This window comes from Excalfactoria chinensis, chromosome 7 (assembly GCF_039878825.1).
Source record: "Excalfactoria chinensis isolate bCotChi1 chromosome 7, bCotChi1.hap2, whole genome shotgun sequence".
NCBI classification, from domain to species: domain Eukaryota; kingdom Metazoa; phylum Chordata; class Aves; order Galliformes; family Phasianidae; genus Excalfactoria; species Excalfactoria chinensis.
Genome location: NC_092831.1, coordinates 4,506,613 through 4,532,805, shown reverse-complemented (window position 1 = coordinate 4,532,805; position 26,193 = coordinate 4,506,613). Strand labels below are relative to the sequence as shown.

Here is a 26,193-nt window from a genome sequence, read left to right as displayed (position 1 = left end):
AGGAACTGAGAAAGAACAGAATACCAAGAGAGCCTTTGCTACTCAAGCAACAACCCATGTTTTCTTAACAAAACCCATAAACCAATACACTGCTGGTTCAAAACACAAAGGTTCCCCAATGAGAGCACAAAATATACAAAGAATAGGAAGAGAACTCTATCACTGATGGGGCCCAAAGAGTATAGACAGACTACAGAAAAATGACTTGATTTAAATCTTGCTCTCTTTTTAGATTAACTAATTCAGGAAGCTTGATTTTTATTTAGTGAAGACATCTATCTATATGATGCATGAACTCATGTCTCATATTTGCATTCCCACTTATATAGTCATATGTAGGAAATTCATTCTCAATCAATCTAAACCTAGCAATTTTCTCAGATATTTCCCCTGGAAGAAGCCTACCTCATCTGAGCCATCTGCACAGTCATAGTCTCCATCACACCAGAATCTTGCTGAAACACAGTCTCCATTTGCACAAAGAAAGTCTTTCAAAGTGCACGTTTGAGGCTCTGAACAAAGAAGAGTAACAAGCCTAGGTTTATTAGCATTTCCATAAAAATAGCTCATACAGGAATACCCCAAACAGTCAATCAATGAATTACTATAACAAAGTCAAAATCATTAACCCTCCAATTCTAAGAACTTTTTTCCTGTAGGATTTTGCTTCATTCTATTTTATAGCTAAATTTCATTTGCATATTACAAGCCATTCATGAAAATACTTTCATTTCATTTGGCAGATTTCTTTACAAAAATGTATAAGACTGAATAAATATTAATTATTTCAGTGTAGGCGTGTTATGACAAATTTAGTGAGAGAGATACCACAGAGTAGAAATTTGTCTTGCACCTGTTAATGTCCAATGTAATTGGAATTAAACGAACCCTTGACTTTCAATTAAATGGCCTGTAACATATATGTGCATCAAGAAATAGCTTCCGTTGTGCTACGCACATTCAGGGGAACAGCTTTGAGATGGTAAAGAGAAAATCAGAGAAGGAAGGTTTGAAGTTTCAAGTCAAATAATTCAGCTTTCCAGCAATTAAGTATGGGATGAAGCATGACAATAATGCTGGCTTAAACACTGACAGAATTATTAGAGGCTTAACAGAAAGGGAATATGATGAAGTGCAAAAGTCAACAGACAGCATGCATTCATAAAAAAAGCAGACTTTTCTACGCTGTAAGTATTGAAAACAGAAAAAGGTAAAAATAAGGAAACAATGGAATTTTAAAGTAATTTCAGGGAAAAGTATAAGGAGATGTTAGATACAAAAGAATCTAAGGAGCTTACATACAGACAAGTGACACTGTATATTGGAAGTTAAGTGGGTTATTTTGTGGTGAAATGATATGTTCTTCTATTCCCCAGGGAGAACCAGAACACAGGGCAGATAAGATGGAAATCATTACAGAAGGTAGAGGAGAAGAGCAGACAAAACTAATTTGAGATATAGGCAAAGCAAACAGGAGAAGGTGGCTGCAAGGAGTGATGGAGGATTCCTAAGAAAGCGAGATTGGCTGTTTCAGTCCTTTTACTTCATTGAGCACACAGCTCTGCATCTTTGCTTTTATTACCATAAAAACTCTGGACAGGAGTGGAATCAAAGAGGGATCAGAGCAAAATATTCTCCCAAGAGAATATTATGTACTTTCCACTTAAGAATTAGTAAAAAGCTAGTAGGAGGCCCTGAAGGGCATGTCCTATGAGGAGAGGATGAGAACACTTGGGTTGTATGGTCTGTGGAAAGGAGTCTGAGAGAAGACCTCATTTCTCGTTAATAATGACCTAAGGAGAGGAAGTGGAGAGAAGGAGGTGCCAGTCTCTGATCTTTAATAACTGACGTCAGGACATGCAGGAACTGTGCAGAGTCAGGGGATGTTCAGTCCAAACATAAGGAAATATTTTATTTACTGTAAAGGTGGTAAAATACTGAAAGAGACTTTAATCAAATCAAAGGTTAATATTTATATGGATTCCTTGATTTTAGTTTTTTTTTCTCAAAGCAAAAGCTCATTGTATGGATGTTAGCAAATCACTGCCTCAATTCTTTTTCTGTCAAAAGTCAAGGAAGAGGTATTTCAAAATGTATTAAATTATATAAGGGAAATAATTTGTGGAAAAAACAATTCATATGCAAATAAACATGTGTCATGTTTCCATTGTGATTTGCAAAATATAAGCAAATACTTTTTCTATACTGTTAATTATTTATAAAAAGAGATTTGATTCTGCAAAAATGAAAACAATGAGGTAACTTCTCATTTCTCTGTTTGCAAGAAATCTTTCTTCTGCTATTGGAATACTTCTCTGTGATTTATATACGCACACAGGAGAGAGCTTCTCCATGAATGGTCACCTTAGTGAAAGGAATATTTATAGGTCTCTGTATAACCAATAAAGTTCAGCATCCATCAGCTTCTACTTTACAAAAACACTGAAACTCCTTCCTGAGATAAGCATTTTTGTGTAATTATAAAGAATTTTATGAGAAATTCAGCACATAAAATGATCTCTCTTCATAATTTAAAATCTGAAAATAACCCGTAGTGATGACACACTTGTCAACTAGAATGGTAGAAAGAATGGGATCTCACAAGAAGGATTCAAAATCACTACATATTTGTGGTTCAATCTTGTATAATAAGCATGGATATCGCATTAAATCATGAATTTAAAGTATTAGGCATCTTAGCTATTAGACACAACTAGGAGAGAACATCATCTTTTTCTTAAAATAGGATATCAAGTTCAAACTTATAGTGTTGTGTCTACCTGTATTCGTGCAGGTTAAACATGTCTTTGTCTATCATTGAAATCTAGCTGCTCTTGGAAAACCAACACGGGGCATGGTTGTATTTGCACCAAGTCAGCTTAGCATGAAGCAGTGCAAATGATGCAGAGAATTTATAGCACTGTCTGCTAGAGATCTGTCTACTGAAGATGACATTGAGACGTTCCAGCTCTTCCAGCTTAGTTTCTTACAATACACTAGTGTAAATGTGTTCACTTAGACATTAAATAATTGCTAGTTCTCATTGCCTTTAGAATACAAAGTTATCCAAGGACAAAATTAACTAATTTGTTTTCTTGACACCTTGTAAGAGCAACAAAGCACTGAGAAAATATTTCCACACTGATTAAATGCATGTCTTCCTGCAGCATTATTATACTTGCTTTGCTTCAGTGTTTACAGTATATTATATATGTTTTTAACTACATTCAGTACAACATTACTGGTTATACTGAATGTACTGTAGTCTTTTGAGCAAGAATAAGACAGTCAATATTACAATGAAATTCTCCATTTTGAAAGTTCCCTGAAAGAAAATTCCCCCTCCAAAAAGATGGTTATTAAATGAGTCAAAAATACATTCTACTTTAAATAGTGCTCTCAGTAGGGACCTCCCCAGTATTATAGAAGGGCTTGGGTTGGAAGGGAACTCAGGGACCATCAAGCTTTAACCCTTCTGATGTAGGCTGGGCTACAAACCCCTACATTTAATATTAGACCAGGCTGCTTGGGGCCCCATCCAACGTGGCCTTGATCACCTCCAGGGATGGGGCATCCACAGCCTGTCTGGGCAGTAAATCGTACTTATTTGCTTGGGGGGGGGGGGGGGGGGGGGGTGAGAGTGGAGGGTTCAAATGACAGTCCTCTACTCATTTGCTGTCTTTTTCACGCTATATATTATGAGACAAATACAGTGAAAGAGCAACAAAGCCAGGAAAAACTACACCAGATACAAAGTCATAACAGACAACTGTTTTTACTGTAGCACTAATAATTTTTCACACCCGTATATTTCCAAAACACATTTTTTCACCATTGCTCATTTCATCAAATAATTATTTGTACTTGAAAAGAAATTATATACCTTAATAAAAATGTTTGAGCTAAATTTCTGAAATTCAGTGAATTCATTCTGTGTTTTTGAGAAACAACGCATTTTCTCACACAAACCTCTTTGTCAATGCACGCATGCTATGAACAACTTCTAATGTGCAATGCAATTCATTTTGTCAAATTCTTTGGAAGCTTTAATTTCATATATATATGTTTTATTACACATTATAAAAGGCCACACAGCCTACCAAGGTATTTTTTACTTCTAGTTTGAATGACTCAATAATGTTATGTATTATCCCAGTGCTTCTGAAATAGTGAAGTTTACAACTGTGACAGCATACTGTATTTAATTTAGACAGTAGAATAAAGGGTCTCAAATGTTGAGAAGTAAAGCACGTATTTGACAAGCAAAGAAAAACAAATACTAAGCAGTAAACATGAAGTACAACTCATCACTCTGCAGAGATCTGTTAAATGCTTATATACTGTAAGGTTTGTTCTTAGAATTGAAGTAATTGAAGTAACTAATTTGTTGCACAGGCTTCAGCTGGGTACTATCAAATCACTTATCCTACGCACTACAGTTAGCTACAGATTCCTTGATCTGAAAGTTAGAGAATAGCCATGAATAGAATATGTAACTTCATTACTGACATGGACAGAAAGATAGATAAGAAATTGAAAAAGAAATTGATGAATGATTACTCCTCCATTATCTGAACACTTGTTTTTATAATTTTATTCCATGACAACCCAATATTTAAGAAAGAGAAATAATCCCACTGCACAGATGGTATATTTCAAAGCAAGATGCTTCATCCTTATATTGCAGACAGTAGTAATGTTTAGGAAAGGTGTTTCTTTTTCAAAATTTTCAACTACTCATGTAGATTAACACTGCTGTAGGGAAATCACATCTACTTTGATATCTTACATGACCACAGAAATAACTTCTTGCTGTTTATAATAGAAAAAAATCTGTGTTTCCTAAGTAAAATCTCCTACGAAGCTAAGAAAGCTTTTGTGCATCATCAGCACCCTCCTCACTGGCTCCGTCCTGCCCATGTTAAACAATACACGGCTGATAGCAATTATCAAGTCAGATGACATTTTTTCCTTTAGATGAAGCTCTTGCATATGAAAACTATGATACAAATGCTTTCACTAACTCACAGAGTTTTCTAACAGATTGTGATCAAAAGGCATACAAATCTATTTAAACTTTAAAGGTAAACGAGACTGCCTTCAGACTTCCTGTACCTCTGGACACCACGTGTTGGATAAGAGAAAGGGGCAGACAGCACAAGAATTCATTAAGCATTCTGAGTGATTACCTCAAAGATGTCAAATTTACCCTAAGGATATACAATCAGGACAGCGCATTAAAGATTACCTATACTAAAAGACATTAAATTTCTTAGATTTCAGAGAACAAAAGAAAAGATTATTTGAAATGATTAGCCAGCTGAATGGAAGACACTTCAAAAATAATGATGGAATTTTCCTTTGGAAGCATTTTATAAAGAGGATGATTATAAGATGAAGGGAACCATTATGAGTTTGGCATTTCTTCCTCAGGACCAGATCTAAATTAACACACTGGAAGTGGTATTTCAGAGACTTATTATACACTGAGGTTACTCATGGGTAGAAGAGAATCAGATTAGCCAATCTACTTTCAATAACAAGGCCTGTTTTTTATTTAGGTGTTACAGAAATGGATTTCTGGATGCAGAAAACAGGACAAGTCACCTGAGGAATATAAATGAAGCAATTGTGATCCAAAAGTGTTCTTAAAAAGCATTTCTGACTGGATGTGTTTCATTGTTTTTTTCCGGATAAGAAGGCTGAGATGTGAGATTAAATCTATGACAAAGGTAAACTGATTTGGGCACTATTCATTGCGAGTTCATCAGGTTACTGAAAAGTCATAGGTCAAACATTTTTTTCATCTCTATCATGCATAAAGAAACCATACGTACTCAGTTTATTAGAAGGAAAAACCTCTTATGTGTTGCTAAACTGACTACTCATTGAAATATGCATTTAGGTAGAAGTTACTTACTACAGTTTTCTTCATCAGAATTATCACCACAATCATTTTGGCTGTCACATCTCCAATGATCTGGAATACAGTTGTTGTTCTTGCACTGGAATTCATGAGGCCCACAAGTTTTTTTGTCTGCAATTAGAAGAAATATCATTTATATCAGTGCAAAGTCAGAAATTGAAAGACTGAAGAGTGACAGGACAACATTGCAGGCTGATTCTGTGTCTTGTTTTAGGTGTGGCTACTGAATACCAAATTGATTGAGACAGATACTAGAGTGGGTCTATACACTCACAAATCTGGTAATTAAAGTACTGCCTTTTGCACTTGATCCTAATTCTCTGCCAACATCACATTTATTAGCAGTTTCCTCCCCAGATACTTTATCCTATGATGTTTCTCAAGATGACAAAAATAATCCAGAGACAATCAATGATATTTCATAGAATAATAGCATTATAGAATATTCCAAGTTGGAAGCGGCCCACAAGGGTCATTGAGTCCAACCACTGGATCCACACAGGACCACCCAAAAATCAGACCATCTGCCTGAGCACGCTGTCCAAACACTTCCTGAACACCAGCAGGCTTGGGGCTGTGAAAATTACCACGGGGAGCAGGATTTCAATTATGACATTTCAAATAATTGCATTGGCAAGCACTTAAAAAACTTCTAACAATAGAAGGCATAAAAATAACAGTAAAATAGAAACTTACTGTACTTGCTTTTGTTTCACATAGTATGTTTCACATCCTATACCAGTCCTAAGCATTGAAGTATTTCTAGTAAACTCTATAGTCTGAAATTAACATAACTGCCAACAAAATGAGTCCTAAAGGCTAATCACAGATGATATTCTATTTAGCTTCTACAGTGAATATTGAGATCTAATCAGGTAAAGATAGAACACAGAACATTATTTTCAACTACCTGCTAGGTTGAAGACAACATACAAGATTTATTTCCTTACTCTTCCTAAAGCATACTAAATTTGTTTTCTTGCATTGCCTCTGTATTGTACATAAATGTACACTGATGGAGAAAGTTCAGCTTTCTTAAAAAAACAAACAAGCAAAAAAGTCTGTGAATTCTAAACATACAATTGTCCCTTCATTATTAATCTTCCTTCTTACTCTATTTTTAATAAATAAAAAGAACTATTTAATTCTTTTCATCTACAATATACATATATATTTTAACTATGGATCTTTTTTTTTTGTTACTTGACAACTCTGAAAGCTTTATTTTTCCTTGAGGTTAACTCTGATCTCTCACAGTAGTCTTACAGTTGACAGGCCTAACATACTAGGATTTGCTCATCTTCTACTTCATTCTTCAGATTAATGAGGGCTCAGGAAAATGGGAAGACAGTAGAACTAAGACATTACAAAGACAAATTTTTGAGAGTTTCATAAGAAATGCCTGATTTTTTTGGAAACATATATTCAACTCAAAATAAATAGGTAAAGAGCTTATTTTTTGTATTGTGACACCCACATTTTGTCACAGCTGTCTTCAAACACTAAACTGCTTTCCACTTTTCTTACAGTGAAACTCCACGGAAACGTGGAAGTTGATGTAGAAATGTACAGTGAAAATAAAAGTCACGGTTACTTAATTTTCATGTTCCTATCTCAAATTATAATTGACAGATTCAGTCATTTTTGGATAAAAATGAAATTAATTTTAAATAAAAGGAAAAAGGAGAAAACAGTCATTGACAAATTATTTTGGTAAATATCTAAAATACATATAAGCTTTAAAGCAGACTGTAGCTTCCTAAGCTTCCACAGCTTTCTTCATATGCTAACCCCTAAAAGGGCCTTTTGTGATGAAAAGTATCAAAGCTCTGAGTTAAATATTGTCCAGGCAATTAAAATAAGGCATTAAATTATAGCAGAAAGCATGCAATAGGTCTAATATTCTTTGAAAAACATCATACATTCATTAAGACTTATTTAAGTACTTTAATTGCCTCAGTTGGAAATGAAGCATAGAAGACTAAATACGTACAGTATAGTTTCAACAAATTCACTGAGTATTGAATCCCCATAACACATGGTAGCAAATATTTACAAAGGAAAATATGACTACGGAGCACATGAGCAAGAAAGAAATTACCCTTTATGCAAAGTTCTGCAATGTAGGCATTTTAAATATGAACTATAAACGATAAGTTACTATTACCACCAGCATATGCAGATCTTTATTACAGCCTACTTGTAAATACAAAATTTAATTTTCTTCAAGTTTGTTCATAAAAATATCCATCTTTAATTATTAAAAAGATGTAGGAGAACAAATCATGTTCAAACTACTGCTATAAAGAGGTGATTTAATCATATCTCAAACACTAAAATTATGGGAAAATTTTAAATGACATTAAAGTCATCCTGTTTTCTTAATATCCTTAGTTAATAGTGCATAGCTATGAGTGGCGTGTAACGATTTATCCATATTCACTGCTTCTATTTTCTCCAACATAAAAACAGAAGGCATTATAATCAACTAGTAAATTTGAAATAAAAACAGAGTTCGGTTTTCACAAAGGCAATTCATTTACTATGAAATGCCTCTACTGTATTGCGTCTCTTTCTTACTTTGGAGCAAAAAAAAATAATGCACTTCTACTGAAATTAGAGCAGACTAAAGGAAATTATGAAATCCTTCACTATTTATTAATCACAATAGCAATAAAATGTGGAATAAATTGGTGGAAACTTGGTAATTTTTCAGAAAAATAGAAAATGTCACTATATTGCAGATGAGAAATTAATTCGTAATTCCAGTCAATAATGTAATAGTATTTAAGTCTATTTTAATGCCTATATTAAAGTTATAATCATTAAAGTCTACTTATGTGTTACTACCCAACAAGAACAGTAAGAGCTAGATAAAGTTATCACATTACACAGCTACCACCATAGATTTGGAGGGTTTGTTAAGTGAAATCATAATTTCCCTTTACTACTTTTTGTAACATTAAGCTACAGTCACACACTCAAAACAGTGATATATTCTAAACCAGAGACATACGCACCACAGTTAGCTTCATCCGATCCATCAGCACAGTCTGGGTCTTCGTCACATACCCACAGTTTAGAAATGCAGTGTTTTGTTGTTTGACACTGGAAATGGTCTGGAGAACAACTGTTTTCGGCTTTAAAGAAGAAGGTTCTAAATTAAAGCTAGATAGTTCTGATCATGTTCAAAACATTTGCTTTCTATGAAAAATAAAGGGTAAAGAACCCTTCAGAAATTAGGTATCTGTCATTATTTGAGTTTCATTTAAGTCATCACTTAAGTCATCATTTAATTTCTACAAGAAAACATTTGGCTTATATTGTTCATAACGTCAAAAAGAAGGCAAAATTATTTCATACATAATTTGAAATCCGACAAAAATTGATTTTATTAGAATATAAGCTAGAATATTTAACTCTCTTAAGAGAGAAGTTCATAATGCCTATATAATCATAAGATGGCTTGGGTTTGAAGAGACCACAAGGATCATCAAGTTCCAACCCCTAAGAATGGATTAGTAAAGTGTTAGTTAAGACAGAAATGAAAAATGTGTGTAATGAACCCTTCCATCCCCCATCCTATGCTGTGCCTTGGCAGTTGGGTTGATAGCTGAGATTCAGAACACTCAAGAGCTTGCTTTATGCTCCTATACCTCCCACATTCCCTGAACAGTGCTGTGCTGTAGGCTCTGTTGCTCTGATTTCATTTTATTTCTGTCTGCTACAAATTCTAGTTGTAAAGAGACCTTCAATATTTTATGTGTCCTTTTTATACTGAAAAAAGCAATCTCCCCTATCTTCTGCAGGTGTTTACCTGGCCCTAATGATCTGATTTTTGAAGAAATGTAACACATAAATAAGCACATAATGCTATCTGTCAGAGGCTTGAGCTCTGCTGAGCTATTCGGAAGATGGACATCAAACATAATTAACAAAGTCTTTGTACCCTTCGCAACCCTTCTCTCTGGGAAGTTGTCCTTTGTATAAATGCAATGTTTGAGACAGCTAATTCAGAAAATAGAACTATAGAACAGCTGTAAATCTGAATAATGAACAGAATGAAGAATATCTCAAGACACAGCACCTGCATCTTAACTCCAGAATGATCTAAAATACAAACTATTTAACATATTTCACGTTTAACTGAAAATATTTTCCTTAATCACCTTTGTGAAATATGGAACATAATTGGATTTACCACAAGATGTATAGTATCTGTGTAAATGGCAATCAAGCAGCTTAGGTAAATTAATGAAGTCCCAGCAGAAATGGGAATTGAAAAAGTAGAGAACTACATCAATGAAAGAATATAGAGAAGAAGCTATAGGTCCACATCATTTTTAATAAAAGAAGTAGAAAAGAGGGTTTTTTTTTCCTCTTGAAATATGTTGCTGCAAGGCATGGAAGATGAAAGCCTCAAGAAGAGCAGTCATTTGTGAGGTGGTTAAGAGTAAAATTGATATTTCAGCCAAAGATGAAATTAAATGCCTGAAATTAATTTGTTTACGCATGTTTTTGTAATAACTTTAAAAAATGAAGTTAATAAATGACATTTTACTTTGTTCTCTTTTATATAAAACATCGTATATCAAACAACCCAGTGAATTAGCTGTTTTGCATGCTCCTCCAATTATTTCACAGGGAGAACATTTACATTATTTTACATATTTTATTTCATCTTGTTGTTTAAAATCAGCTACATATATCAGAACAAAATTCTCTAAACATTACTTACGACAATCTCTTTCATCTTCTTCATCGCCACAATCATCCTGTCCGTTGCATCTCAGGTTTATGGGAATACATTTCTGATTCTTTGTGCACTTGAACTGACCTGTCAGACACACGTGTGTGTCTGGAAGTTTAAAGAATAAAAAATATTGACTTAAAAAGATGAGAAGTTGAAGATTAAAATCTAAGTGAAATACAAAATCATTTTCTTGGCAGAATGCAAATCACAGCATTTACAACAGCTCAGCACATCTGTAATACAAACAAACACCTACCACAGTTCAGTTCATCAGAATTATCCCCACAATCATTCTCTCCATCACAAATGAAGGCTGGAAGGGCACAAAGTCCAGTTCCACATTGAAAACGTCCTGGCTGACATCTGAATTCAGCTGGAAGAAAAGAAAACTGCTTATTAATAATGCCAAAGCTTCAGTAGCATAGCTCCTCCTCTACGGATCAAACAGAAGTATTTCTGAACATCTGTATTGAATAGCATTGCCTGAATCTAAGCTGGTAATAGTAAGGAAGATGCATGCATGGCTCTTCAAAATTAATTTCAAAGTCAGAGATTTTAAATTCACATAACTGAAGCTACATTTTACTAAATGTACAATCCTCTGCTGGTAGATGTTTGCTGTTAGCTGCACATAAGCTTGCAGTTTAAGATAGAAAAACATTTCAGTTTAAATATGCATTTAATAAATTCACTGTCTTGCTCTTGACATGTCCACCATTGCTTGTTCTCATAGCCACTGCTGTTTGTGTGAGTGAATAATTATGCACTTCTATAGCTAAATTTTCCATAAATATTTACTTATCTGGAAGACTGTAAAAGGCATAGCAGAGATTTCTGTGTATTTAAGCTTGAGGTAATGATACAACAATATTTTGAATTACATACATTAATATAATAGCATTAAAGCAGTTAATGACTGAGAAGGAAAACAGCATCAACATTGCTCTTTGAGAACTCAATATACTAGACAGGTATTTTTCCAACTAAGTAAACTTGCTACTTGACTCCCAGAAGTCATCCTTTGGGATGCTGAAAACATCATCATAACTGACTTCCAGTTGTCTACAATTCACTGGAGAAAAACTATGGGAAACTGCTATTCGGACTACGGGAGGCTAAAGAGGAATATGCTATATCTGCACCACTTTCATGATTGTGTGTCAAGGTTAGGTAGGGTGCGTGACAAATGATCACTATATAAAATTGTTCATACTGGAGAGGTGGGATTTAGCTCTCCAAATTCTCCTTTGGAAATATTCATAGAAGTACAAAATGAAAATATATACATGAAAGACTTATACGGAAAATAATGAAAAGATTATTAGAAGGAATCTCATGGAGAACATTACTTTTGTTATTCTGGAAATTGCAATCAATGATAACGTGCAGCTAAACTTATATAACTGTAATAAAATAAAAGCCACTGAGATTATAATACTACGATTCTATCGCACACACACACAAAAGAAGATCAAATATGGCAGAACTATTTCTTAAAAGACAAGGCAGAACGCTCTAAAATATAAAATCTTCAACAAAACTTGATAAGGGGTGAAGAAAAGGTTTAAAACATGAAAAAACTTCTAATTTTATCTTTTTTCCAGATATCTTAAAAGTTTAGTAAACATTAGTTAATGTAAATATTTACAGGATGACAGACAAGACACTGCCCTCTGTAAATCTGACAGGGACCGAGGAAATCAAACACATACTGCAAACAAAAGATTCTTCTAACTTCTACAAAGCAGCACATTTGTTTCAGGCTTTACTGACAAGACTGGGTTCCAGATTTAGAATACACTTACGGCACTCCTCAGGCTCATCAGAGCCATCTCCACAGTCATCAACAGTGTCACATTTCCACCAGAATGGAATACATTTGTCAGTTTTGCAACGGAACTGTAAAAAGAGAGAAAGAAGGAAGAAAGGTATCAATAATACTTTTCCTCCCCCCCGCCCCCCACCACCCCAGAAAAAACAAACTACAAGAAATTAAGTGATTGTATCATTATTCCACTAGTTATCTATGTATTTTGCTTTTATAACACTTCTTTATTTAATTATCTTTTCTGGACACGCAGTGCACTGTGATTCAGCCAACAGAAGTCACTATATTTCTAAAGACTTTGGTACACTCACTTGTAACTCCACTAATAAAGAACTATTCACTGAATTTTCATGCATTCCATGCCTTGATCCTTTAAGGTCTTCCTCAGAACAACCATTTAAACCTTGTACAGCCGTTTATCTGCTCTACAAAATATGTGTCTCAAGACACAGGAAATCCACGTCACACAGTTCAATGTTTTAATTGATGCAATAATTAAGTAATTGCACATCCTACCATTTTCATCACAGCTAATGGATTGTTTTTACTGTAACTGTTACTTATCTATCTAGTGGACTGAGCTCCATTTTTTCTAATTGTGCAATGATTGCTCATTAATGTGTATTTTCAAATCATTCTGAAATTCTATCATGTATTTTATATAAATGCTTTTTCAAAGTGGTTTTGATAAGTTTATTAGCTTTATCCATACTAATGACTGGAAGAAACATTCACATTTAGAAGAGAACAAGCTCTACACTCTAGGAGAAAAAGAAGGTAACTGCAATTTTATTTTCAACAGATAATCAAGAAGATGAAACACTGTCAATACATTCAACAGTTATCTACTGTTCAGCCCCTTTGACAAGAGCTTCAATATTTCATGGACACCAGCACTTATTTAAAAAGCAGGTTAAAGTATGGTAAAATGAATGTACATATGCACTTACCTGACTGGCAGTGCAGTTTGATAAGCATGTCTTGTTATCTGCAGCAAGGTAAAAGTTAGTGGGACAGGCACACGTATGCATCTTACCAGGGGCTAAAAGGCACAAATGACTGCAACCACCATTGTTTACTGTGCACAGATGTTTAGACACTGTGGACAGAATAGGAAAAAAATATCAGAGTGTATTATTTCTGTTTACTTCTGAGTATCTGCTTCATATGAGATAACTGCATTACACACAATAGTTTTACAATGGAAAGTCTTATAACAAAATCCCTTCCTTTTTGCCTTTAAGCTATTCTTTTCTTCTGTGTACAGCAAACATTACAAAGGACGTACATTCAATAATGAAAAAACTTAGAGGAAGAAAAAAGAACATTAAAAAAGATAGGTAATAATGAGACAAAAATAAAATAATAAAAAATAAAAATAATAAAAAAAATCAGCTAATTGGTGTCAAGTGCCAGACTGCATTCACCGAGAATTCCAACAGGTGGACATTAGATCGGATGCAACCTTAATGCCTACACTCTCAGACATTATCTCAGTCTCAGGCTTCTAAACAACAGAACTCTTCTGTATTACTAACACTGTTCCCACTTCTGCAATAGTAATGCCAAACGTCTTCATGACACACAGTTCTGATCTTTCTAACTGGAAACTTGGACTCTAACACAGCTTTACAGTTCTGTAATTCCAATCGGTATCTATAAAACTCAGTGTATCTCATTACTGAACAAGCCATGATGCCTTTATTTAATAACAGATATACTTACAACATTAACCACAGATTTATATTTTTTAAAAGTTCACTCAAAGACATCTAAAATTCAAAATAATACAGAAAAAAAATAAATCACTGGTGATAAATCATCTTCGGTTAATTCAGCAACTGGCTTCTACATGAAAAACATCAATGTGCTGAACAGAAAATATGGAATAATTACCATCAGGCTGCCTGTAAGAATGATACACCTGTATATCAGTTATGGTATGCCAGGAGTTAATCAGCGACAGTCTGTCTAATCCAGAGGTTTTGTGGGCACGGTTGAGTGATTTGGTTTTCCCATCTGTCCAGTAGATGTAGTCTTCAAACAATGTTAGCGCAATCACCCCTGGAATATCTTGATTAGGGACTGTAAGAAGAAACGCTAAGATTAATGTTCACTCTTGGAAGACTGCCAACTAAAATATTCCATACTGCACGGGTTGACAGATACAACTGCTACACAATGTCTGGAGAATAACTGTCATAACAGCGTGTCAAGATTAAAATGTTCTTTATTACCAGTTATGAGAAAGATGAATGGGGATACGCGAGCCCTGTTTGCTTGGAATCAGTCAGCCCAATCAATGTTAAGGAAATGGAAGAATTTCAGTTAAGAAATATCACCTCCAGATTCTCAACCAGTCAGCTGTCAAGTTTCAAAGTTGGACAAAACCCAAGTATAACTTAACCCACTCTTTACAGAAGATGAGAAGTTATAAAACATAATGTGTATATCCACAGATGCATTGCATTTGATAATATTTAAGACAATTACCAACATTTCATTTTGGGGAAACATGCTGACAAGAGAAACAGCACTGCATTAAGCATAACAGTAAGAGGACTTGCTGCTTATTCCTGGCAGAACTAAGCATACAATAAAAACATAAATAAAGTGCTAATATATGTTATCATATAATTACAATATTACAAAATAATAAGTCAACGTCATTTTGGCAAGGAAGAAAGGACAAAAGGAAACCTCATTTCTTAGACCGCAGATTATTTTTCCCTCCTTGTATGATCGCATGTGCCTTAGCCATCCAATAGAAAGGATTTATTTATTTTTTAAAGGAGCTTCATAAAAAAGCTGAAAAATTAGCCAAAGTGCAATCAATCAAAAACAAAGAGAAAAAAAAAAAAAAAAAAAAAAAGAGTAATTTTTGGAATTTATGTCATATGCAACTTTGGCACAGATTCCTATTTTACTACCCTCAAGAAAAGCTTCCCTTACGTGCAGAAACATGTTGTGAAAAGGGCAATCATAAAACAGAAGTGAATCATTCTCAATGTCAATTCTTGCTAAGTTCCTTTCATTGCTAACAAGAAAAACAGTTCTTGAAGTACTACTATTCTTAGTTTTGTCATCAAAGTAACAAGCCAAACAAAAACAAGAAAGGAAGAATAAAAAGTATAAGTTCAGGCAGCCCCATTAATTTTCCTCAGTCTGATATTTTCTATTGAAGAGGACTGATCAATATACGTGCCAAGAAAAACGTCCCAGACTCTGGAAAACACCCAATGGCTGGAGCAGAGTTTGCCTGTCCACTGAAAAAAAAATCTACACGCTTATCACCTAATTACATCAGCTGCTTGCATATTAATTTTATTCCTACTCTGCTCTTGAGTAAATCGTGCAACTCCCTTGGATAGTAGAATTATCTGCAGATTATACAGCAATACATGGCTTCATGGTATGGTGTATACCAGTATGGTATATCCAGCAACAAAACCAGTGGAATAAACATGTAACTCCACATCTAGGTGCAACTGAGACTAAGAAGTCAAATGCTGATCATTAATGTTCTTTGTGTTATTTCGTTTAATATAAGATTTTTTCACTTAAGATTTTCCTTGAAGCTTCTTCAGGCTTTGCATATATCTTTATAACGCTGAGTGAAGCTTAATGCTGTTTTGGCAGAAGGACGTGTCGCTAGTTTTAAATTAAAAAGTGAATGATGTTTAAAGCGCCTCAGCATAATTATTAATTGGGAATACTAATTATCATATCCTATGCTTACTACCAGATTACTGTAATTAATTAAGGAAGTGCAGAATTTACACATTAATGTCATTTGGATGAAGGAAATTATAACTCTGAAGGATGAGTTCATCAAAACCTGTGTGTATGCATGCTATGTGGAAGAACTGATTTTTGCTTTCAATCACTTTCTAGTAAGAAGAACTGGACTACTCTGTGGCCACTCTCCTCAGGCAGTTCTTTCACTTAAATTAAGTCTTTCAGCTGCTTCGCTGTGCTATGATATTTATTATGTGATTATGAGTAAATCTGGGTGCAATCCACCATCACATCAACTGTGATTGACAAAAACCAACAAAACTGTGATATAACTTTTATGCTATATGTTCTTGGTGCAACAGTAAGACAGTACTTCATGCTTGTTCTTTGCCTGTGGAGACATCAGTATTCTAAGCTTTCTAAAAATCATTAATTATTACCACATGAGATTATCATAAAAATACATAGTAGAAGAAACACTCACTTGGTTTGAAATAAGTTAACACCCAATCCATATCTCAAGAAACCCCTAACAAATAAAACACCACAGCTGCAGCCCTGTATTTTAATGGATACCGCGCCTTAGTAGTCCAGGGGAACTTCACTAGACCATTACTTACTACTTGTGCTTTTCACCAGTACAGTATATCTCAGTCATTTTTCATATACTGAAACATATACCAGGTATTAAAACAAGTAGAAAATGCTTTATCCTGTTACACTAATGGAATCTTGTAAATTTACACTAACAACTTATTTTGATTTTCAAGATCCTGCTCTCCTCGTCCGTGAAGTAAAACGAATTACGAGGGCATATTCATAGAATCATATAGAAGAATGGCTTTGGTTCAATGGAACCTTAAGGATCAACAAGCTCCAACCCCCTATCAGAGGCAGGTCTACCAACCTCCGTAGGTAATACTTGATCAACAACTTATTTAATAATTACCAGGGACAAAACCCACAAAATGCAAAAGAAATCATCACTTAAGTAATGTTCCATTTATGTAAAACTCCATTCAAGCTGAAGCTAAGACACTGGAAATTCACTTTCCTAATTCTTCTTCCTACCATAGCCTTGTCCTCCATTACAGATAGGCAAGCCCCTTGCAATCTTCCCTTTTTCTAACACTCTTTCTTCTTCCATTCTCTTAATGAGATTTGATCTTATACATAAATAATATACTCTTTTACATGAGGAAAGCACTATTCAACCCAAAAAGTGTTTGATCAAACAGCTAAAAGAAGATGAGAAGTTTCATGAGAAACGGAAGCCAGTAAAGAAAAGGAATGCACAGACCTATCTGAAAAAAAAAAAAAAAAAAAGTTACTATATTGGAACCACTGTTTATCTGTCATATTAGGTTAAAAGTTTTGTTTTTAGACTTCTCTAATTTTTCATCTATGCAAACTGCAGTTTAAATCTGGAAGACACTTAGTTCTCTCATCTGTTTCATTACTTTTGCACGAGGACAATTCCATGAACAGCTGGATTCACCCTGCTATTAAAGTCAGATGGCACAGTCTAGAATCAGACATAAACATTCTCTTTTTACCTACGAGGACTGCAATTAGCAATTCTTGAAATTACAGATGCTAAAAAGAAACAAAATAGTGCTCTCATCTCTAACTGCCTTTTAATCATTACTTGCAAGTATTACTTCAGAACAGTTGTGAACACCCAGGTAGAAGCCAATTCTGAACAACTTTTCAAAATAATATGCTAGAGAAAAGCTTCTCTCTGATAACTATATTGCAGTTCACAAAATTCACTTCCAAGTTTTCAGTTTGTTTAAAGGTTGAGCAAGTCTTAATTTTTATGCCCCTCCATGATGAAGCAATGAAGTGGTAAAAGTTTTGCTTTATGAATATAAAACATGGATCAACGAGATGCTGTCAAATTCTAATCTTGGCTCAGAGGAGTTTCTGTACTACCTCAGCCAGACTATCAGACTCCATTTCTGTAGTGTCATTACACTGAAATTCTTGCCTTCTAATAGTGAAACTGGAAAATGGTAGGCATCTCTGTACACTGAGACCTTGGAAGGATAGGAAAACCTGAATGAGGCAATCAGATAGCTAGGGAATGACAAAGCTTCTATCTCCTTTGGGCAAAGGGAACCAGAAGCAGCTGTTAAGGCTGACAAATTCTTGAATGCTTTTCTTTTTTTTTCTTCAAGCTTACAGAAGTAAAACAGCTTAGTGCTTAGCCAGATTAGTGCTTCAATGCTTGCTTAATCATTTACTGTGCATAACATTTGTGACTAAGCTCTAAAGACTGTTTACATAATCATGCATTAAACTTCAAATAGATAAGCAAGGTCATTTCTGCCCCTAGTGCCAATAAGAGCTACTGAGTAGGGTAAGATTTCTGGCCTAGTTAGTATGTCTTCCAAGTTCTTACTAGGACTCCCTTGACAATTACAAAAGCTCACTTCTCTATTGAAACGCTGAGAAATTTTACAAAAGAAAAGCAGCAGATACTCTCTTTTCCTGAGAAAGAAAAAAATCTTGTAAAAAAAAATGTCACAAATAAGAGCCTAAACTTCCAAAATACAAGTGAAGAGCAGTTGCATGCAAAAACAGCCTTTATTTAACATACACTGTATCAAAAGATAGCCTAATATTGTCCTGCTTGTCCTTAAGAAGCTTCCAGCACAAAGTGCTTCAAACTGCAAACATCTCTTTACAATACACGTTAAGATTCACCCATTCCAGCACAAGATTCATTTTGTGGATCTTGTGGAGTCACTGTGACATTTTCCTCACACACTTTGTAATGAGCAATTTAAGATCAAAACAACATATTCCCAGAATGACAACAAAACAAACATAAAACCTCACATGAAGATAGCTGTATCCTCAAAAGGTATAGAAAATGGTAGGAAACAACACCCAGCAACTTAGCTTACAATAACTGGCACTTCAGACTGTATTGCTCACACTATCCATTTAGACTTTTATCAGCTCTATGGGTATGTATTTGTGCTCATCGTACTAGTGCCTTTATCCTTCTTCTGCATTTGATGGAATGGAGGACACAAAAAGCTCAAGCATCCATTAGTTCACATTCACAATAAAAAGTCCTTCAGAATGACAGAAGAAAAACAAGAAAGACTATGAAATCCATGTGAACAGCATGTCTTCAAAGAACACAGTCATCAAAAGACATGAAACCCATCTTCTTTATTTAAGTGCTTATTGACATCAATTACAGTTTATCGTATTAAAAAGCTAGAAGGGATCATTATGTTTTACTCCCTTAAAAAAAATAATGTCACTGAGAAAATCACTGAGTTTCCCTTATTAAGAGAAGTAATTTGTGATAGTTAACTTTTATCTTCCAGAATTGTTGCTAGTTTTATTTAGAACCACCGAGATGTGAAACATTTATGTGGAGAAGGGAGGAAAAGATTCTGATTAGATCATTATGATCTAGGATCTATAGAACTCTCAAAGCAGACTCTTTGGAGAGTCTACAGATATTGTTGATCCATTTCAGATGCCAAGAATCCAATTCTATGTTAAATCCACTATAAACATTGCTACAACTTGATTTTGCTTTGATAGTCACATTTTTAGAGAAGCATCTGATAACAGAAAGCAACATTTTTACTTAAGGAGAAAATTTCCCCCCCAAATCATGTAAAGATCACAGGTTCTCTCTTAAAGCAAAAGTTCATTCTTTCCTGACTCTTTCATATATCATCTATAACAACCATATCCTTACAAGTCTGACACAAAATCACCATCACTTATGGAGTGTGCCTCAGTTATCTAGGATGAAATCTTTTTAAATCAATTTTCATTCCTAAATGGACACAATAAAACTACCAGGCTTAACATCCTACTGACAGACCAGAAAGACTTGACTTCTAACACTTTCACTGTAATACTCGGGGACTCAGACATCCTCCTTCAAGAATTCATAAATGCATTCAGCTGTCTAAAACTGGTGATGGTATTGCTAGAAGCGATGCTGATCTGTACTGTCACCAGCTGTATTTGTGACACATCTTCTGGGGAAGAGGTTAGAACTGTGAATATAAAAGCAGGTGACGTTGATTGCATCCATTTGGGCAACTGAAAGTCATACAGACACCAAAGACTGAAATTTTGTAGATATCTCCTGAAATTGATTGGACGTTTACTGAGACAGAAAAGTTCTGAAACACGCAGGCTGAAAGAGAAAACTGAGTAAGATGTGATGCCTGCCTGTGAGGTGAGGCCATTACTTATTCCTTTCCTTTGAAAGATACATCAAGTATAAGAGGATAATTGTATAACAATTACACAGCAGGATAGCAGCATGTAGAATAACTTCAAGTGTATGGAACCTTGTTTACTCTGTCAGAAAAATAGACTGTTAGCCTGAAGACAGAGGATGTCTGGACAAGTATTGCTTAGGCAATCAGCTTAGCACCATCAAACCATCCTTGACTGCTATCAAGACCAATCGCAATGTTTACAGCTCTCATAGTTATTGCTGTAGTCTCTGCAATCCAGCATTTCAAAAAGCTGTCATGGAATTTTTCTCTCCCTTTTTGTAACTTATTCTTCTTGAGCACAAAGAGTAGAAAATATTTTTCCTGTTTTTCATCTCAGCACATTTCCAGTTTGGAAATAAAGGAGTCATTTCATCAACACTGGCTCAGAGAAAACCTGGAAGCGGTGAATATAAGATAAAAGCCCTCGCATAGATAAGTTTTAACAGGATAACAGCAGATCCAAAGTTTGGGTAATGCTTGTGGAATGGAGCTCAAGTGATAGTTTCATCTTTGCAGAAAAAAAACTCCTCAAAAAGAATACAAAATATTCCGTATATTTGAATTAATGTGTAAGATTGTACCATAATTATACCAGGTCAAAAATGAGAAGCACTCATCACAGTATAAAACATCTTTTAAAAAACTTTATAGGTAAAAGATACTAGCTTCTTAATTACCTGTTACGTAAGAAGAAGAACACAAGAATAAAAATTAGCTCATTATACAAGTATTTCAGAAGTTATTATTCTATCCATCCACCAAGAAAGCCCAAAATTAAACTTCTAATACTAGTCTACTCATTGACTTATGCTGAACAAACCTTCCAGGCTTTCTCAGGCTGGAAAAGAGGATACTTTTAGCCACACTAAAAGTACATGGAACCAGGAAATTTCCCTTCCACTTTCAACAATCAAGTTTATAATTTGGTCAAGAACATATGTAACAACTGTACTCTTGAGTATAGAATAAGCAGAGCAGTGAATTCTGCTGAGTCTGTTTCCTAGAGTTTCTGATTCATTTGACTTTTTTCCTTCAAACATATTTGAAAGGTGGAATGCATGTTTAAAAATGATATTGATTTGTAATAGGAAAAGGAATATGAAAAGCAGCTTTTAAAATGCTGGTAAGGAGGGAAATACATATAAAAAGGTTATTAAAAATATTTTACAATGCAGTCTTTACATTTTTATAAGTAATAAAGCATTAACAATTTGAAAATTACCAAACTAGCAAAAACAGTCGCAATTCAACCAACCTTTATGTCTATGAGATCCATCCATGTCAGAAAACTCAATATGATTTTCATCAGCCCAATACAGTCTGTGGTTGACATAATCTATTGTAAGTGCCACAGGTCTAGATATTTGTGTTTCTATGACAACAGTTTGACTGGAGCCATCCATACCAACACGGCCAATGTGAGGATACTCACAGCAATCAATCCAGTACAAGTATCTAAAAGAACCCAACAAAATACAACATTCACTTGGTTTAGAGATGCAAAATTAGCAGTAAATAATCTAGTTAACTTCAAGAATACAATGGTAACAAATCCATGATCTTTTCATTTTCTAGATAGCATAGGGGATTTTTCTAGAATTACCTGTAACAAATATACAGAATTTGAACAACAGTTCTCATGTGAGATGAGCTTGTAAGCAACTCACTGTGAACTAATAAAAAGTGCATTTAAATCACTTAGGCTTGATATCTTGGATATCTTTTAATGTACTGCCAAGATTGGACTTTGTGAATCTTATATCCTACAGAGAGGTCGACACACTCAAACTTATCACAAATATTGTATTTTTCTTTTTCTTTTCTTTTTTCTTTTTCTTTTTTTTTTTTTTAAAATTAATAAAAAAAGAAAAAGGCAGAAAAACCCAACCCAAACAACAATGCATGACAAAACCTTGAATCACCACTAAACAATTGCTTCATACCCAGCCTGTGGATCTAAGGAGAGATCTCTAGGAAACTTCACTCTTTTGCTCACGAGGACGGTAGGGTATAAGCCATTCACTTTAGACACTTCAATAATTCTCTTTTCAGTATCGGACCAATATAGATTCTTTCCAATCCAATCAACAGCCAGTGCATTGGGAACAGCTGTATTATGGACTACCTAGAAAAGCAAAAATTACAAAAATCTATAGAGGCTAAATCTGGGCCAAATCTCTCAAATGGAAAACACAATCGTTCTTATGAAAATCAAATGCACTGATTATCAATATTTTCTCTCTGAATACTGTACCAGTGTGAACTAAATTCACAGGGTATGTTTCCACTCATTTGTAAGCATATGTACTTAATAGTGGATTTGTGAAGCAAAATAGAGAGGCACAGTTTTATTTTATCCAGTATCATTCAAAGCAAAGACGCTGAGTTACGTTCACTGTCTCACTCCATCTTCAGCAAGGAACCCAAACTGAAAATCAAGGAAAACCGTATACAAAGAAATAATAGATCAGTATATTTATCATGCTTACCTATTTACACATTCTTTTTTTCTTTGTCTTGCTATAAACCCCACAGAAGTAAAAACTGAGTCAAACATCAAGTTAAGTCATACAGAACTTTGCTAATAAATGCTCTTAGCCCCTACCTCTACCATCAGACAAGTTCCAAATGAATTTCTGCTTCACTACGGCTTGCTAAAATATAGGTATAATCATACCTTATTTCACAATTTAGGTCACCGCCATGAATTTCCCAAAACACTGAAAAAGGTAATTCTAATATTGACATTATTAATCAACAGTTACCTTGATGTCACTTCCATTCAAACACATTCTGTTTATCCTACTTCCATTTGGTCTGCTTGAATCAATCCAGTAGATGAACTCTTCTCTATAGTCAAAGTCTATTGCAATCACATTGTTTAGTCCCTAAAAACAGGGAAAAATAAAATAAAATCAAGTCTTCTTGCTCAAGTAAGTTTGAATATAGGTTATTTGATAACATTCAGAATGCAAATATACTGTATATAATAGTCATCAAAATGCTTTCTTTTACTGACTGCTATTTCTGAGTACCTCTCCTTAATGTACATTACTTCTAGACAATCAGAATAAGATAACACTTAAAACAGAAAGAAATGTGGTGACAAATAACTATTGCATCTATAAAAAATCAGATGCCTTGAAATTAAATGAAGCTATGACATTTCCAATTCCTAACATTAAAAGCAGTTTTTCAGTAAATACTTATATCTTGCTAAGTCTTTTTGTTAATTACTACCTTCGGCATTACTTTGGCAAACTAGGGGGAAAAAAAAAAAACACTTCACAACCATTTCCACCTGATGTAAGCACTAGAATACTACCTCACTAAGGAATGGATTTAAAATATCCTTCTGTATCAAAATGCCAGCTCTTTGGAAAATGTGAGAATATTCATTCTGTGACACTAAAATCAGAAATAGCATAATATTCACTATCTCTAGTAGTTACTTTTTATTATTAGTAGTAATGAATTGGGAATTATAAACTCTAATGTCAAAAAGCTGAATTTTAATTCCAGAAGAAGGAGGTTTTAAGTTCTCAGATGCTAGACTATACAACACACACATATATTTGTAGTATATACAAAAGGTATAAAAGTTAGAGATTTAGCAGGTGTTTGGAGGTCTCCTGTGACTTCAGTTACCAAGCCAATACATCAAGGAGTGGTGATCATAGCTGAGGTAATCCTACAGGCTGGAACGAGTAGCAATCGTGTAATATTGGCATTTTATCCCAAATGACAGATAAGAAACAGAGGTATTATTTCCAAATGATGACCCTCATATCCTTATCTGAGAATAGGAAGCCCTTGTCTTATAATCTGTTTAACATTCTGACTTGTAATGAAATAATAGTTAATATTATACAAAGATTTTGTTACCAATGATGAAACAGCAACAGTAAAAAGAATAGATGTGCTTATAAAACCAAATCAGTTCATCAGCTGTTACCACCCCAATGACCTTCTATTCTCAGATATATAGGCAACATCCCTCGTTAATGAAATTCCCAGCTGTAGAGGGAATGCTCTAGACCAGCTAACAACAAAGAACAATGTTTAATTGCCTTGAAAGTGATATGTAGCTTATCTGCAAACCATAGTGTAATAAGTTAGATCTATCTTTTGAGTAAAGCATAAAGGAAAAAAAAGTAATCAGGCAACATAAAAGATCAGTAAAGAAAGCATGAAACAAAGCAGTGTTGAAGGACCACTCATTTTCAAAGCAAAAAACACACATGTCCACGCATGCAGAGTTTTAGTACCAGTATAGAACTGGTGCAGTTCTGCCAGTTGTAATTGCAAAACAACGGATCTCTATTTTCCTACTACTACAGCACATGCACCTATGGATAAAGCCCCAATCCAAGTTCTTAACAAAGGAGATCACAAATGAATGTATACAAAAGTCTATCAAAAAACAATAACATTCTAGAAATCCAAGTCAGTAACTCTTGAAAAATAAGCTTTATCTCTGCATCTGTTAAAATACTGTATGCATTTGTGAAATAACAAAGCTGATAAATGAATTTGTCTGCCTTCAAGTCTATGGCAGCAAATATTTTGGATCAGCATAGCTCCAATACTTTTCATAAATCAACTGCAAGTAGAATTGTTTCTGTATGTTAGCAATAGAGTTCTCTGTCCTGACCACATCATCTCTTCCTGCTCTGGATAGCTCCTCAAAGTCCGCCTTTCCTTATTCTTTGCCTTTTCTCTTTTTGTCTAGACTGATTTTAGACAAAATGCTGAAACTTTCAGATGACATCAGCTTCTCATCTTAGACGCAGCACACCACAGTCTAGTCCAAAATTTGTAGTCTCCTATGTGCCCCAATGCAAATATAAAGGAGGTAAATAGTAAGTAAATTACTAATGATGAGGAGTCTATCTACTTTGCCAATGGATTTTTATGACTATGAGTGAAGGAAATGAAAGGCAAAAGAATACATGTGAAATATAATCCAAACAGTTGACCCGTTTATGTACATTTGGATGAAAAAAAGAAGAGTAAAAGGCTGACGCATAACAGCTCAGAGAAGACCAAAGTCCTCCTTTCAGCTCCTCTACTCTGAGTTTATATGAGCAATTGTTAGAATGACAAGGCACAAATCAAATACACAAAGAAGGGTGGTCCTGCTCCTTTGGCAGAGGAGCTCTGGAACTTGCCTTCATCTGATAGATGTCTAAGAAAGGGTTAGAGCTGATTCATCGCAACAATGCAGGGACAAAAAGATGTCCTCGTCCTCATGAGGAAGACAGCTCACCTGTTATGCTGGTATAGCTCCCTCTTCAGCTTTCAAGTCTGTTTATTTTCAAAAATGGCTTACATAGAGGATCAAAGCTGAAGTATATATTAGACTGTTAAATTGATATGATATGGAAACCACGGATTCTGTTCAATGGCTGGAGCTATGTTGCTCCTAATGCACTGAAAAGGAGTTCATTAAATCCAAGACTGATAAAGCTCTGAGCCAATCTGTCAGCACCAACCATAAAGAAAATTGACTGTTGCTCCCCTCTTTTCACAGGCTGCTAGCAGTAGATATACCAGCAAAAGAGGCAAGTCAGTGAGATGCAAATGAGAAACCATCAGAAGGGTTTCAGAAGAACAAACAGACAAAATGCTTGCTATGCTTAAATAAATTCAAATGATTAATGCAAGGTGATTAATTGTG

The 26,193-nt window shown here is 34.6% G+C and overlaps 1 protein-coding gene across 1 annotated transcript in view; it reads right to left on the bottom strand.

The window, feature by feature from the left end:
- Window positions 1–26,193, bottom strand: part of LRP1B (LDL receptor related protein 1B) — a 563,267-nt gene that overhangs the window by 55,967 nt on the left and 481,107 nt on the right. The window contains exons 58-68 of the mRNA XM_072342527.1: window positions 23,279–23,401; window positions 22,457–22,638; window positions 21,769–21,968; window positions 14,404–14,592; window positions 13,458–13,606; window positions 12,485–12,578; window positions 10,936–11,052; window positions 10,665–10,784; window positions 8,947–9,066; window positions 5,921–6,037; window positions 406–512 (exon numbers count right to left, since the gene is read on the bottom strand). Of these exons, the coding sequence (XP_072198628.1) occupies window positions 406–512; window positions 5,921–6,037; window positions 8,947–9,066; window positions 10,665–10,784; window positions 10,936–11,052; window positions 12,485–12,578; window positions 13,458–13,606; window positions 14,404–14,592; window positions 21,769–21,968; window positions 22,457–22,638; window positions 23,279–23,401 (1,518 nt within the window). The remainder of the gene's footprint in view (window positions 1–405; window positions 513–5,920; window positions 6,038–8,946; window positions 9,067–10,664; window positions 10,785–10,935; window positions 11,053–12,484; window positions 12,579–13,457; window positions 13,607–14,403; window positions 14,593–21,768; window positions 21,969–22,456; window positions 22,639–23,278; window positions 23,402–26,193) is intronic.